Source organism: Capsicum annuum, chromosome 1 (assembly GCF_002878395.1).
Source record: "Capsicum annuum cultivar UCD-10X-F1 chromosome 1, UCD10Xv1.1, whole genome shotgun sequence".
Classification (NCBI taxonomy): domain Eukaryota; kingdom Viridiplantae; phylum Streptophyta; class Magnoliopsida; order Solanales; family Solanaceae; genus Capsicum; species Capsicum annuum.
In genome coordinates this window covers 253337690-253353308 of record NC_061111.1, presented here as the reverse complement: position 1 = coordinate 253353308, position 15619 = coordinate 253337690, and the positions used below count along the sequence as shown (strand labels likewise).

Genomic DNA, 15619 nt, shown 5'->3' with positions numbered 1-15619 from the left:
CTATATTTTATAAAAATATTATGTTTTGTTTTGATATCTCTACGTACCAGTACTTTTGTATTGACCCCCTTCCTTCCCAGGTTCGGAGGTACAGTCTAGGGGTCCAGAAAATTAGTTGATTTCCTCAGACAAATTTGCAGAGTCACTTGGTGAGCCGCAGAGTCACTTGGTGAGCCTTCCATATTTCGGAAGGCTGATATCTGGCAGTTTCATTTATCATTTATTAGTTTTGGGTCTACTCGGGTCCTTGTCCCAGTTTTTAGATAGATATTTGTTTCAGTTCATGTAGTAGAGATTTCGCAGATAATTTTAGAGATGTTGATTGAGATTGTGGGACATTGTTTCCCCATTATTGTTCGCATATGATTCTTGACCATGTTTCTGTTATATTGTGTATCTTCCGCATTTCTTTTATCATATGAATTATGTGCATGATTACCAAACAGATAGGAGTGTTTCGGGCTTTATGGTTTGGAATACTCGTCACGGCCAGAGCCCTAGCTCGAGTCGTGATAAATTTTGTATCAAAGCAGGATTTATAGTCCCAAGGTGTCTGCAAAATTGCGTCGGGTAGAGTCTTATTTATGGGTGTGTAGCGCGCCACACTTATAAGCAGGAGGCTACCAGGCATTTAGGAATGTCTCTCTTTCTTTATGTTCTAGTTCTTGCAATAGAGTTAGAATGTTCCTCTTTCATACTTAAATTTGTGCTATGGTGTCGCCCATACGAAAGTAACAGTCATCCCAATTATTTTCTTACTCGGACATTCTCAGACATGTCTCATCATTGGGTCGATTCAAGTACAGAAGTTTAAAGTCTAAATGGTATGGTTCGTTCTGATCGAATCATATAAGATTTCTACAAGGACTTGAGAAGAGTTCGTTAGTGCTTCAGAGTGTGTTGGTTCTAGTGTGAACCTTGATTTTTATGAAATCGTGCTTTTCAGCCTGCAGTATTAAGTGTATTCAGTTCTTTTCAGAACTTATGTTGCCAATGTCATGCTTCAGAGGTAATAAGGTGTAGCAGAATGTTAGAACTGTATTTTCACCTGAATAGTAGTGTGTGTTAAAGTGTTGTTGTCATGATCTATTGGTAATGAAATTAGACCAAGAAGTTAGTGATGTGAAGTCACAGAGTAAGAAGTCAGAGTGAGGATGATTTACCCCTTTATAATGATAAACTAATTTGGTAGCTAGCAACATGTGTGGATGGTATGGTAGTCCATGGAGGAAGTGTTTAACTTAGATTTTTATCTATACAAAGTAAGATGTGTATTCTCAAATTATGGAATATTGTGTGACAAGTTTCTATCTCTTGAAAATATTTTATCATTGTGTTGACGAAACTAAAAAGTCTAGTGAAGTCGTGTGGGGCTCTTTCGATTCACTAGCATAGCTGTCTTGTCATCTATCTCATTTTCTTGTTCAAAATACAAAACCAAAGTCTAGTGAAGTCGTGTGAGGCCTGTTTCGATTCACTAGCAACTTGTTGTCCAACTTGTTGTTCTTTCGTTGGTTTAATATATGTATGGCTGAATCTGTTTGCATGAGATTGATTTGGTAAAGAGGTAATTCGTCCTTGTGAGTTAGTTTAGTATAAGGTAGAGAAGGAGTTGTTAGTCAGGGTGATTTGTTGGTTGCTTGAATGTGAAAATAGCTATATTAGCGAGTAAGTTATGATTATAGACTCATGGTTGTTTGAGGAATTTGAAGGCAGTCTAAATGTATGATTGAGTGAGTAAGTATGAGGTGAGAAATCCGTATAAGTAGAGAAGATTGTATGAGGTTATAATATCATATTAAGATTGATCATGTCTATTATATGACTTTACCCCTTGACCTTTTTTTCATTGGTAGTTGTAAACTAGTGCTATTTGTGAGAAGGTATGTAGTAGATTTTTGAGATATTTGGGTAGAATGTCCCAATTTGATGGATTAGTATATTTATATTATGTTGCATTCTTCATTGGTGGTAGATGATTGATACTAAACTATAGGCTTGAATTTAAATGGTGTGATGGTAAATAGTGGCAAGAGTTTGATGATGTATGTTTTGTGGGATTAAATTAGTAGGCTTGAGGTGCTGAAATAGTACATGCTAATGGATTATGATAAGGAAAACTGTTAGGTCATGATCGATTGTTGTTGTTATGAAGTTCTAGTGTACTAGTGTTTCTTGATGTTTATTTCATGGTTTCCAAGTGAGAATCATCCGTAAGGTTGGGTTGTAAAATCATTTTTAGCACTAGACATTAATTTTGAACAATTGAAGTTCATAAAGGTGGATGTCATGATTTCTTGATCAATGATGTTAGTTATATGAAAGTGATCTAATAGGCTTGAACGGTGTATGAAATGTCTTAAGTTTAAATTGATTCGTAATGAAGTATAATGTTGTAGGTATGATGTAGAAGTATGCCTAAGGTGACATGAGGTTGCGGCATTCTTTCTAAGGCTATTACTTGTTGTGCGTGGCTAGTGGTACCATTGAATTGTTAAGTGGAGAAAGATTAGTTGGATGGTATATGGTGATCTAAATATTCGTGTTAAGTGTTAGCATCCAAGCTTGAGTTTTGAAGGTTGAATCGATAGAAATAAGTATTGGTGGCTTTGGAAAGATAGAGTGTATCCCAGAAGGTAGTCATTCGGGTTAAGTCTACGATATGCATGTATTATCATTTTTTTTCTTCCAGATCCTAAAGTGCAGTAAGTGTAGTTCAGTTAGAATCTGGTAAGGGATCTCCCAAACTCTAGATGATGACTTGAAGCTAAGGGGGAGATGATAGAACGAATGACCAAGTAAGGCTCTCAGATTCTAGTTGTGATGTAGTATGGTTTAGAACATCAGAAAGTAAGGGTGAATCTTAAGCCATTCCTATCTCAGTATCTTTCAGTGATCCCAATACATACTCATGCCTTACATGTCAGTTCAATAATCGTAGTTCATGAGCATGCTTGTGATAGAGAATCATGTACTCTTCCTGTTCTAAAATAAAGAGTTCCAATTCATTCAGTAGTTGGAATTACATTCCATATGTTACAAACTCCAAATTGAGGTCATGCAGCTCATGAAATATATGTTTGTGCCCTATAGTATGCTCAGTCTCCATAACTCATGTTTTACGCCAAATGATTGGCGAGATTCAGCTTATAGCTATGAATACCCTAAATTCAGAGTGCTTTGATAAATCCCAAATGTTGATTTGATATTCCTCGTGCCTTAGTTAAGTGTTAAGTTTCATATAATACCCTTCTATTCTTCAAAAGCTTATGTTTTAGCCTTTTGTGACTCCTTCTTATGTGAGGATGGTTGTAAGGAGTAAATGTTTTCCTGTTGATAAAAAGCATAGTATGCTTGTTTTAGATAAGGCCTTAAGTGTTAAGTAAGTTTGGGGCCAAATCTTTGATATATGGATGGTTAGTGAGAATTTGTGTGTGTATGTTCTTGGGGTAGCGCATGGGAGTTATATTGATAGTGGTTTAGAGAATATGTGAAGTATGCCCTTATGGATGTTTGCCTTAGAGGTCATATGTGATTATAAAGATAGGCTTGAATGACATGTTGGGATTTAAGTGGAGGGACACAATATGCTCTAGTAAATCCATAGTAAGAGTTCAGAGCTGGTCATTGAAGTGGTAAGGCATGTTATGCTTAGGATGTGATCTTTAAAGGAGGTATAGAATGTGGCATCATATGGTGTAGAATAATAGCGTGGTGTAGCATGTTGTATTTTTGTGACTTAGAGTTAGGCTTGATCGTGGTGTAAGGATTAAGCTATTTTAGACATTAGTAAAAAAAAAGTATATTGTCAATGCTCATATGAGAATTTTAAGCTGAATTGAATGAATATGATATTTATAGGAATAGTATGGTTAAGGGATATTCGAGAAGTGTGCTAAGCTTGAAAGTAAGAAGTTGTATTGCCAAAGGTCTGGTAATTCTATCCTAATTTAGGAGTTATATGTCTATATTCCATACTACAGAGTGGTGTCATTGTGATGATTCCTTAGTGGGTGTCTTGTGTAATCCATACCCAAGATTTATGGCTCCCTATTACCGCTAGAATTTCTTTGGAGAATTGTGCTGAAGAGATACTCCAGTTAAGTATGAGGGTGTAGTATAATTCAGTCTGTATGGACAATAAGTCAGTTTAGCAGTCAGATTCTCATGACTTGTTTTCTCGTCTTTGCACTTATTCATGCTACTCGAAATCTCATACATGCTATTATTCCAAGGTAGAGTATACCAGTAGTTACGAATATAGCCTAATTCATGCATCATGCATTAAATTCAGATTCCAGATGTTCAGTTATGATTCAATTCGTAGGTTCCCTGTGCATCGCCTCAGTTTTCCGAGTATCTTAGTGAATTGAGTATTCATAGAGGGATATAGGATCCCAAGGGGGAGATACCCCATTCAGCTGCATGCATAGATTCTTATTACAAGCTTCGCACCAGTTATCATTGCGTATTCAGTCATACGTCATACGTCAGTTTAGTCAGATATGCATGCATTAGAAATGCATGTTATATAGAAAAGTTCAGCTTATCAGTGTATTCCGTTCCGCATTCATGAGAACAACTTAGTAACAAATCCATGTATCAGATATGCACGTTCAGTATAAGAATTTAGAACATCAGTAGTTCCAGTCTTATAGTCATGTTTCAGATCAGTGCATTCTTTCTTAGAGAAACATATCATGTCCGTGTTATTCCATACCTCTAAGCTTCAATATGTTCCTATCCATCATTCGAGGACGAATGATCCTAAGGGGGAGATAATGTAACACCCCGCATTTCGGGGTGTTATAAAAACCATGATTTCGATGCGTTGATAATCCCGAAGCCATAAATCCTATGCCAATATGACATGTTAATTATTTGCGTAGTATGTGAATCTATTCAAGCTTGAATTTAGACCATAGAGGTCCTTCAACTCAAGGACGAGTTGAAACTATTTCAATCGATTAAGTTTTAGTGGACGTTGTAATTTGTGTCAGCTTCTATCGACCATAACTCTCTGTATATGTCGAAATAGAGAGCCTACTATGTGTCAAATGATAGGTCTTCGAGTTAGCTTTCCAACGATACCAATTTTGCTAAAATCTGGCACCCGAGCAAGAAGTTATGGCCTTTTAAAGTAGTAGGCGGCGCCTATATAAACATAGGCGATAACATAGGTGGCACCTATGTAAACATAGGCGATAGCATAGGCAGCACCTATGTAAAGGTTTCAGGTGACTTCAACACTCCGTTTTTGGGGGGAAATGGTCCTTTTCCACCCTTACTTAGCCCTAAACACGAAATTCAGTTCCCAAAGACTCCAAAATACACCTTCATTCATCAAAATTGTTCAAGAACTCTCTGTAGGGTTTCAAAATAAAAACCCAAGCAACTCAAGATTCAATCGTGGGTTTTAGAAACTAATTGCATATTTGGAATCCTCTCAACTTAGTCTTCAAGAAGCACCTATCATATTTGCATAGAGGTACGTGGGGTTATCTCAAAAATCTCATGGGCTTTAAAAATTCATATTTTCAAATGGGGGTTTTGAAATTGCGAATATGATTATGTTTTAAACGTTTTATGATATTGATTTGGCCCTTAGGCCTACTCCCAAAGTGATTTGCTATATGATATATGTATATGTGTGTCTTCCCAAAAGATGTTAACTTGAGAGCATGAATGATATGGAATCCCTCTCTTAATGTGAATTTGTTTTAAATGTTCATATGATGTAAATTGTTTGAAAACATCTTGAAAAGCATGACATGAAATGTTTTGAGAATTGACATGATTTTGACTTCAAAATGAGAGAGCTATTTGTGTTGAAACATGTTGAATACAATGGTTGAATGAGAAGAATGAGTTGATATTGATGGCTTGCAAGTCGGGTATGACGATACCTTACAGAATATGATATGTGATTGAATGAGATAAAATTTGAATGCATTAATTTTTCATGAGATAGGTGGATGCCCAAAGAAGGCGTTTGAGTGTAAGGTCTCATCGCTGGAAACCGTGTTTGTCGACATGGGAATTCGGTACCCTTCTTTGTGATCTTGCGTACCTGACTTTATGTCATTCCCAAATTGGGACTATGGTTAGGAGCCCTGCTTTGTGATCTTGTGCACTACCATTGGGTCGAGACACCCTGATGTGTGATCTTGTGTGTCTTTCTCTCACTTATACTCTAATCTCGGCGGCAACCGAGGTTTGACAGTTGGTGTAAATGTGATATGTAGGGCATTCCACCCAACTCAGCTGCATTGCATTGTTGTTGAAAACAATTACATTACGCCCCTGTGTTTTCAAGTGATTTGATATGAAATTGCTTTATAATGGCTCTCAACTATATTTTATAAAAATATTATGTTTTGTTTTGATATCTCTGCGTACCAGTACTTTTGTATTGACCCCCTTCCCTCCCAGGTTCGGAGGCACAGTCTAGGGGTCCAAAAAATCAGTTGATTTCCTCAAACAGATTCGCAGAGTCACTTGGTGAGCCTTCTATATTTCGGAAGGCCTGATATCTGGCAGTTTCATTTATCATTATTAGTTTTGGGTCAACTGGGGACCTTGTCCCAATTTTCAGATAGATATTTGTTTCAATTCATGTAGTAGAGATTTCGCAGACGATTTTAGAGATGTTGATTGAGATTGTGGGACATTGTTTCCCCATTATTGTTCGCATATGATTCTTGGCCATATTTCCGTTATATTGTGTATCTTCCGCATTTCTTTTATCATATGAATTATGTGTATGACTACCAGACAGATAGGGGTGTTTCGGGCCTTATGGTTCGGAATACTTGTCACGGCCAGGGCCCCGGTTCGGGTTGTGACACTTATGGGTTCGAAATTTTAGTTCTTCTAAGTTGTTGAGACGTTCTAAATTGATTATTTGTACTTATTCAATGAATTTATGATGAGAAATACAGGATTTCGACCAAAGTTATTGAGTTTGACCTCTAGTAACACGACACGTGGCAAAGCTGTTTCTGAAAAACCACCATTAAAAAGTAATGACATGGATGAACTGTTTTGTAACTGCGATGGCATAAATGAGCCAAACTTTTAACGGATGGTATAAATGAGTCATTTCTGATAATTAGATGTCATATTTGAGTCTTTTCCCTTTAAACAATGGTCTCTCGTTTGTAAACTGTAAAATCGACAATTCGCGTCCAAAGTAAAACGACTGTTCTACTAGCCACTTCAACTAAGGTGTAGATTGTGATTGCCCTTAAATAGCATGAATTGGAGAAAGAAGCTTTGTTGTATTTTGGTTTTGATGATTTACAAACAAGAATTCAAGGGATCAGGTCCGCGCTGTTCTGATTTAACGCTGTTCTGATTTAACAATCGAAGGGAAGCGCGTACAGCTGTTTTGGCTACAAGTGCTGCAGCGGTGATGCAGCTGTCTTGCTGACACCTGGATCGATATTCGTTACAATTTCATTGGGTATGTTGTTGTTGTTGGCAAATTTATAACACAAGATTGGTCCAGGTGTTGGTTATACCTTATCTTATCAATCCTAACGAGACTCCTATCCAATTTAATTTACATATTTTTCTCGATTTATTTTCGAAAATAGAGAATCTTTCTGAGACATTAAAAGACACTCATGAGTGGTCCAAATTGTAAGTAAGCAGAGAAAGGCATTCCTGGGGACACTGAGATTTTTGTTGTCTTTCTGCATGGGTTCAATTATTGTCAATCATGTTGCATAAAGACGAATTCGAAATTCTAATTTTTTTAAGTTAATGAGCTCTAATTAATAATTTATACATTTTAATGAATTTATTAAGATAAATATAAAATTTAGACCAGAATTACTAAGTACGGCCGAACCCATTGCTTATACTCTAGCTCCTCCCCTGAGTGTTGCATAGTCATCTCTTTTAAAGATAAATACAAAAAGTAGTGCTTCTTATCTTATCTGTTGGTAGTGGCTTTCCTTTTCTTTTTTTTCTTCCAATATGTATATGCCACCTGGTTAATATAATAGGAAGGGAAAAGCGGAGAATATATCTCTTAACTTTACCATTTAAAGTAGTGACGCGTATATATACTCTCAATGTTTAACAAATACAGCATGTATTTACTCTAAAAGTTTCACATGGCTTCAAAAAAATATCTCACCATTTTCTTTAACACGGCCGCTACAGTGTTACTCCAATAATTGTCTTCGCCTTTTTCTTTACTTATTCTTTTAGTTCTCAGAATATTTAGGCACGCTTTGGTCCTTAAGTTATTGATCAAAAGGGATTTTTATTCCTTTAATGAATCAATAAAATTCTAACGGACAGAGAATTATCAATAAATTATGAAAAGTAAAAATATGACAACAAATTGATAAAGTAAGGATGATTATAAAGAATTGCAAAAAAAATAAGTGAAAATTGTATTTTGTGCTCGTTAATGATCAGAAAGCCTGAAAACGTTAATTTTAAGCATGGAGAGTCAAATTAGGTGTGAACGCTACTTATTCTATTTGCCATCTGTTTTACTACTTTTTAATTTGCTCTAAAAATTCTGCTATAAATAATGAAGAAAAGATCAGTCATATATAATACTATAATAAAAAAACACATTTTTTTTCTTTACCTTAAGAATTATTCAATGGACATACTTATTAATGCTGTTGGTGGCATTCTTGTTGAGGTGAGGAGGTTTATGTGTAGATGCATCTATCCTAAGATTGAAAATATCGTCCGTTTCTCATCAAAAATTGATAATCTAAGGGATGAAATGAAGGAGCTAACCAAGTTAAGAGATGAGAGAAGGTGGAAGGAGCTGAGGGAAAAGGCTATAAGCCAAAATCAGATGTTATCAAGTGGATCGAAGGTGTTCACGAGCTGGAGAAAGAATGGGAAACCATGCAAGAAAGCATTGCAGCGGCTGAGGCACTTGCATATAAATGGTGTCCAAAATGCAGCCTTCGCTCGGAAGTCTCCACTCAAGCAAAGAACATCCGGGACCAACAATGCAGACTTATACAGGTCGGAGAAAACTTTGGATCCAATCTGGTGGTAGAAATTTACCGGGTGAAAAAAGTTGAGTTCATCTACGGACCATCAATAGAAGGCCAGTCAACAGCAACAAGGAATCTCAATGAAATGCTACGACTATTAGAAGACGATAAGGTAACGTTGAAATTAATCCAAGATTTAATGCTAAATGTTTTACCAATCAATAATTGCTAACTTCATTAATTCATGTCTAGTTAGATTTTATAGTCAAAATGTGCTTTAGACAAAAGTAGATTTTTTTAATTATTATTATAAATGGGTGCTACTACCTCTTTTCTGTAATATCACATACCTCAGTGTATTTGAAATAAACTAATTTCTCGGTACATGCGTTGCACTTGTATACCGCGGTACGATTTTGTAAAGGCACAATATATATATAAACAGGATCTTTGACTTTACAACAAATTATAACTATGGCTTTTAACTTTGTCAGTGCACAAGTAGGCCCTTTAACTATACAAACGCCGAACAAAAAAACACTCCAATAGAGTTAGAATTGAAGTGTTTTTTTGTTCAACTTTTGTATAGTTAAAGGGCCTACTTGTGCATTGACAAAGTTAAAGGTCATAGTTATAACGTGTCTTTTTTATTAGGTGACAACGTCTGAGTGGATTACTAATCCACGTAGGAGCGATTGAGTTTAACGCATGTAAGTTGTAGCATTGGAGTATTTTTTCATTCAGCTTTTATATAGTTAAAGGGCCCTGGCAAACTTAAAGGGCATAGTTATAATTTGGTGTCAAGTTAAAAGTCTTGTTTATATATTATGCCTTTTGTAAAAAAAGAGTAAGATTTTTCATAATTCTGCAATTAAATTTAAATAAATCACCATTAATATTGAAAAAATATTATAATTATTTTCTATGAAGGTTACCTTCTTTATTTATATATCTTTTAAAAAATCACTACAATATGAAAATATGATAGCATAAAGTACAAATTTCATTAGACCAATAATAAATGGCATAATATATAAATATGATCCTAAACTTGACACGAAATTATAAAATTGACCTTAAACTTTGATAGTGCACAAGTGGGCCCTTTAACTATACAAAACTGAACAAATATGACCTCCGATCCTATATAGCAAAACGCGTGTTGTACACGCAAAACTGAGTGCGTCGGAGTAAGAATTGAAGGGTTTATTTGTTCAGATTTTGAATAGTTAAAGGTCTTATTTGTGCACTGTCAAAGTTTAAGGTCCTAAAAATGCCTTTGAAAACACTAGATGCTGCAATGGATGCGTGTATCTACTTGTTCTCATTCATCATCTATAAAGAATAAGCATCAACTATGTACATTGGTTCAGACAAGTATAAAGTGACTTTAAAAGCATAAAGATAACACATAAAGGCTCAACTCAATCAACAATGGAAAATGTGAGCTACACTACTGCTCCAACTAGCAGTTAGAAACATTTAATCAAACTCAAGATTCTTCTAACCTGGTTCAATTTAAATTAATACAAGCTCAAAGAATGAAACTGTATTCACAATTTAATTTAAATCCTTTCAGGTATACACCATCGGTGTGTGGGGCATGGGAGGAGTTGGGAAAACTACTTTGGTGAAGAATCTGAACAATGAGCTTCTAAAACTTGATGCATCAAGATCCAAGCTTTCTTTTGGTGCTGTGATATGGGTCACCGTGGCCAAACCGCCAACAGACATAAGAAAGGTTCAAGCACAAATTGCCAGTAGATTAAACCTACAGGTAGATAACGAGGAAAGTGTAGATAGCATTGCCGGCAAAATCTATAGAAGGCTCAAGGAAGAAACGAGTTTTCTTCTCATACTAGATGATGTTTGGGAAGCTATAGATTTGGATGATGTAGGTGTGCCCCAACCTGAAGGTCCCGCAAGAAGCAAGGTTATTATAACTTCTCGTCTTTTGGATGTTTGTAGGCAAATGAGAACAAACATCGAAATGAGAGTTACCACATTGAAGGAGGATGAATCTTGGCAACTGTTTGTCAAAAATGCGGGAGATGTTGCCAATCTGGAGCATATTCAACCATTGGCAAAGGAAATTGCAAGAGAGTGTGGTGGTTTACCTTTAGCCATCACTGTTGTTGGATCATCCATGAGAGGGAAGACTAGGGTCGAGCTCTGGGAAGGTGTTTTGAAATCACTTAGAATGTCGGAACCTCATAGCAAAGTTGTAGAAGATAACGTTTACAAGGTCATCAAGTGGAGTTATGATTCTTTAGAACGTCAGGATATTCAAAGTTGTTTTTTGTATTGCTCCTTATATCCAGCGGCTATTCCGCTAGATGATCTCATACATTGCTGGTGGGCTGAGGGCTTCCTCGGTGAACATGACACCTATGTGGAAGCCTACAACAGGGGAATCACAATAGTTGAGAGTCTAGAGGATGCCTGTTTGGTAGAAACCCATTGGCCGGTTTCAGTCAAGATGTGCGACGTCGTCCTTGATGTTGCTAGATGGATCGCTAATACCTCTGGGGATGAACATACTTCTGTTTTTCAAGCTGGAATTGGGTTGACTGAGATATCACGCATTAAAATAACAACTTCTGTCAAAAGAATATCTTTCATACACAACAAAATTGAATGTCTACCTGATTGCTTCATGGAATGCCCAGAGACGACATCTTTACTTTTGCAAGACAATGAACCTCTTGAGGTAATTCCCCATGAATTCTTGTTGGCATTCCCAGCTCTTAGAGTTCTGAATCTGAGTGGAACTAGTATTAGAGCGCTGCCTTCTTCCATCAATAGTTTATATCACCTACGAGCTCTAATACTACATAATTGCATCTGCTTGAAAGAGTTACCACCTATTGGTAATCTTTGCAATTTGCAAGTGCTCGATTCTGAAGGTACAGAGTTACGTTGTCTGCCTCAAGGACTGGACAAGTTGACAAATCTGAAGCTACTAAATATGTTGGATAGCTATCTTGGACCAACTTCTTTTGATGAGATATCATCTATTCACAAGCTGACTTCTCTTTTCATAACATTGGATAGCTCATCAATTTTCAATAGAGACTACAGCTGGATGAGTACATTGCAAAGGTTTCACATTGAAGTTGGGAATACTCCAACACATGTACGACTCAACAAGTCAAGAAGGATGATATGCATCTCCGAGTGTGAATTTTTTAGAAACGGAGAGCTCTCAACCATGTTGCAGTTTGCTTCAGATTTGTACTTGCACGAATGCATGGATCTCAGGAAGTTTATTGCATACAACAGTTTTGATGGATTAAAATCACTACACATAGAGATATATTCTTGTGATTTTGGACCGTCGGAAGAAGGAAGTGGACAGTTTGACCCTCTGCCAAATCTGGAACGTCTCAGCCTCATTTCTGTAGATAATTTAAAGAGTGTTTCTGATTTCAGTCAACTTCTTGGTCTAAGATTTTCTAAATTACGCCAACTAGAAATACAATTTTGTGCAAGTTTAACATATCTTTTTAATGTTGGTGGAGCTTTTTCTGTACCCAATCACTTGGAGGACATTTCAATTACCTCTTGTCCTCAGCTGGTAGAGTTGTCAGTGCAATGCAGTTCACCTCAGGCAGCACATGTCATCTCAGAAGTTCCAAGAATCCGTAAGTTATATTTGAAGAACTTACCAAAATTAGAAATGTTGGGGGAACCACGGAATATGTGGGAACACCTGGAGGAACGTGAGGTGATCAATTGTGGTCGAATCGAACACCAGAAGTTGCCTCTTTCTATTCCAGACACAAACATCAAAGGAATAAAAGGATTATCAGAATGGTGGAACCAACTGACAATTTCAGGTGACGAGCCAATTAACTTTCAGATTTCTCAATGCTTTAATATTTGATCATTTGTCATGCAGAATCCTTTCTTGCACAACTACTATGTGTCCATCCTTTCTCAATGCATAATTTGATAATTCAAATTATGATGTGTTCAGTTTGATGCAAAGTGTTTTCTAGTAAAAAAAAGTGATTTTCTTACTTATTTTCTTGTGTTTGGTACGTAAGCAAAAGAAAAAAAGTATTCTAAAAGCAGTTGAATAATTTTCCCTACTTCTCTTCTACAAGGGAAGTAATTTTCCTCCATTTTAAGGAATTTGTTTTTCTAAAGAAAATATTTTCCAAAATTTTTGACCAATCAAACATGTCGTAACTTTATATATGACCGAATCACAAAAGATTTACAAGCTAATCAAGTGGAATTTTGATTCTTCAGAATCTCATGATAGCGAAATATCTTCAGAGGAAAGAAGCAAACTTGCGACCAAAAGTAGTTGTTTCTTGTATTGCGCCTTATATCCAGCGGCTATTACAACAGAGGATCTCATAAACTGCTGGTGGGCCGAGGGGTTCCTTGGTGAACATGACTCGTATGACGAAGCCTACAACGAGGGAGTCGAAATGGTTGAAAGTCTAAAAGATGCTTGCATTCTTGAAGCCCATAAGAAGGATTTTCTCAAGATGCATGATGTGGTTCGTGATTTTGCTATATGGAAAGCTAATACCTCTGGGAATGAACTTGACTCTATTATTCAAACTGGAGTTGAGTTGGCCGAGATATCGCATATCAAAGCATCATCTTCTGTCAGGAGAATATCTTTGGTAAGTAATGAAATTGAATGTTTACCTGATTGCTTCACGAAATGCCCAGAGACAACATCTCTGCTTTTGCAAGACAATGAACCCCTCGAGAAAATACCCCATGAATTCCTTTTGGCATTTCCAGCTCTAAGAGTTCTGAATTTGAGTGATACTGGTATTGGAGCACTGCCTTCTTCCGTCAATAGTTTGTGTCAACTACGTGCTCTAGTACTACAAAGATGCCCCTGGTTGAAAGAGTTACCACCTATTGGTAAACTTTGCAATTTGCAATTGCTTGATTGCGATAATACAAGGTTATGTTGTCTGCCTCACGGAATGGACAAGTTGACAAATCTGAAGGTATTAAATCTGCCCATTGCTGAATTGAAGAACATCAGTAAAGGATTCTTCCTCAAATTGCCTAGCATTGAAATGTTAGATATGCTGGATAGAGAAATGACAAATCTGAGGCCATTAAGTCTTATTGATGAGATATCATCTCTACACAATCTGACTTCTCTTTTTATTAGAGTGGATAGCTCATCGATTTTCAACCGAGACCACACCTGGATGTCTAGATTGAAAAGATTTCACATTGAAGTTGGGAATACTCCAACGCGTGTACAAATAAACAAGTCAAGAAGGATGATAAGCGTCTCCAAGTGTGAAATCTTCAGTAATGGAGAGCTCTCAGGCATGTTGCAGTTTGCTTCAGATTTGTACTTGCACAAATGCATGGGTTTCAGGAAGTTGATTGCGTACAACAGATTTGATGGATTAAAATCACTACGCATAGAGAGATGTTCTTGTGATTTTGGACATCCAGGAGGAAGTCCACAGTTTGACCCTCTGCCAAATCTGGAACTTATCAGCCTCATTTCTGTAGATAATTTGAAGTGTGTTTCTGATTTCAGTAAACTTCTGGGTCTAAGATTGTCTAAATTACGTCAACTAGAAATACACTTCTGTGCAAGTTTAACATGTCTTTTTACTGTTGGTAGAGATTTTTCTTTACCCAAGCAGTTGGAAGACATTTCAATTACCTTTTGTCCTGAGCTGGTACAGTTGTTAGTGCAACGCAGTCCAACTAAGGCAACACACGTCAACTCAGAAACTCCAAGAGTTCAGAAGTTAGTGTTGAGAAACTTGCCAAAATTTGGATCGTTGGGTGAGCCGCAGAGTATGTGGGAACACCTGAAGGAGCACGAGGTGATCAATTGTGATGGAATCGAACACAAGAAGTTGCCTTCCTCTATTCAAACCACCAACGTTAAAGTAAAAAAAGGAGTCCTAGAGTGGTTTTACCTACGGACAGTTTCAGGTGATATGCCAATTAACTTTCACATTTCCTAGTTGTCGATGATATTATATTTGATTATTTGTTCTCTACTATGTATTGATCTTCACTTTTTGTGGCTTCATTCAGAGATCTAAAAGAAAGCAAAGGAAGGAACCAGAGAGACAGTGTTTGGAGCTAAAGTTAATCGGTCGAGTTTGCTGTGATGTATTTACTTTCAGATGTTAATTTTTTCCCGCCAATAACTGTTTCTTGTTTGTACCGTTCCTGCTTTTTGGTTCTAATATTTTGATTGCTTGATTGTACACTGAGTAATTTCTTGTTTCGACCAAGAAAGTTGAAGAACGTTTTCATACGACAGTAACTTCCCTATGACAAGTTCATATGAATAAGTGTAACATAATATAAGCTAAAGCCATTAAGGGAAAAATGCTAATGAAATATTTTCCAAATTATTTAACCAACCGAACATGAGAAAACGTTTTTATCCGTACCAAACGCACCCTATAGCTTATTTTCTCTTCTTTCTTATGTTATTGTACATGTGTCACCAATGGATTTGTCCTTTTTTCCATTTTAGCATGCTTGAAAATCACACTTCTGAAAATATTGAGTTAAGCATCCATTAACCCCACCTCCCCAAACTATGACCAAAGTTGCTACAACACACTCCAACTTCACGGGGGTTCTATTAGCCCTCTCCCTGAACTCATTTTTAGCGT

At 36.6% G+C, this 15619-nt stretch overlaps 1 protein-coding gene across 1 annotated transcript; it reads left to right on the top strand.

The window, feature by feature from the left end:
* Window positions 1–8136: 8136 nt before the first annotated feature.
* Window positions 8137–15202, top strand: LOC107863215 (disease resistance protein At4g27190-like). The gene is given in 5 exon segments (XM_047401895.1): window positions 8137–8783; window positions 8786–9150; window positions 10558–12817; window positions 13236–14921; window positions 15027–15202. Coding segments are annotated over 5 exon segments (4551 nt in total). The 5' UTR covers window positions 8137–8551; the 3' UTR covers window positions 15035–15202.
* Window positions 15203–15619: the final 417 nt, after the last annotated feature.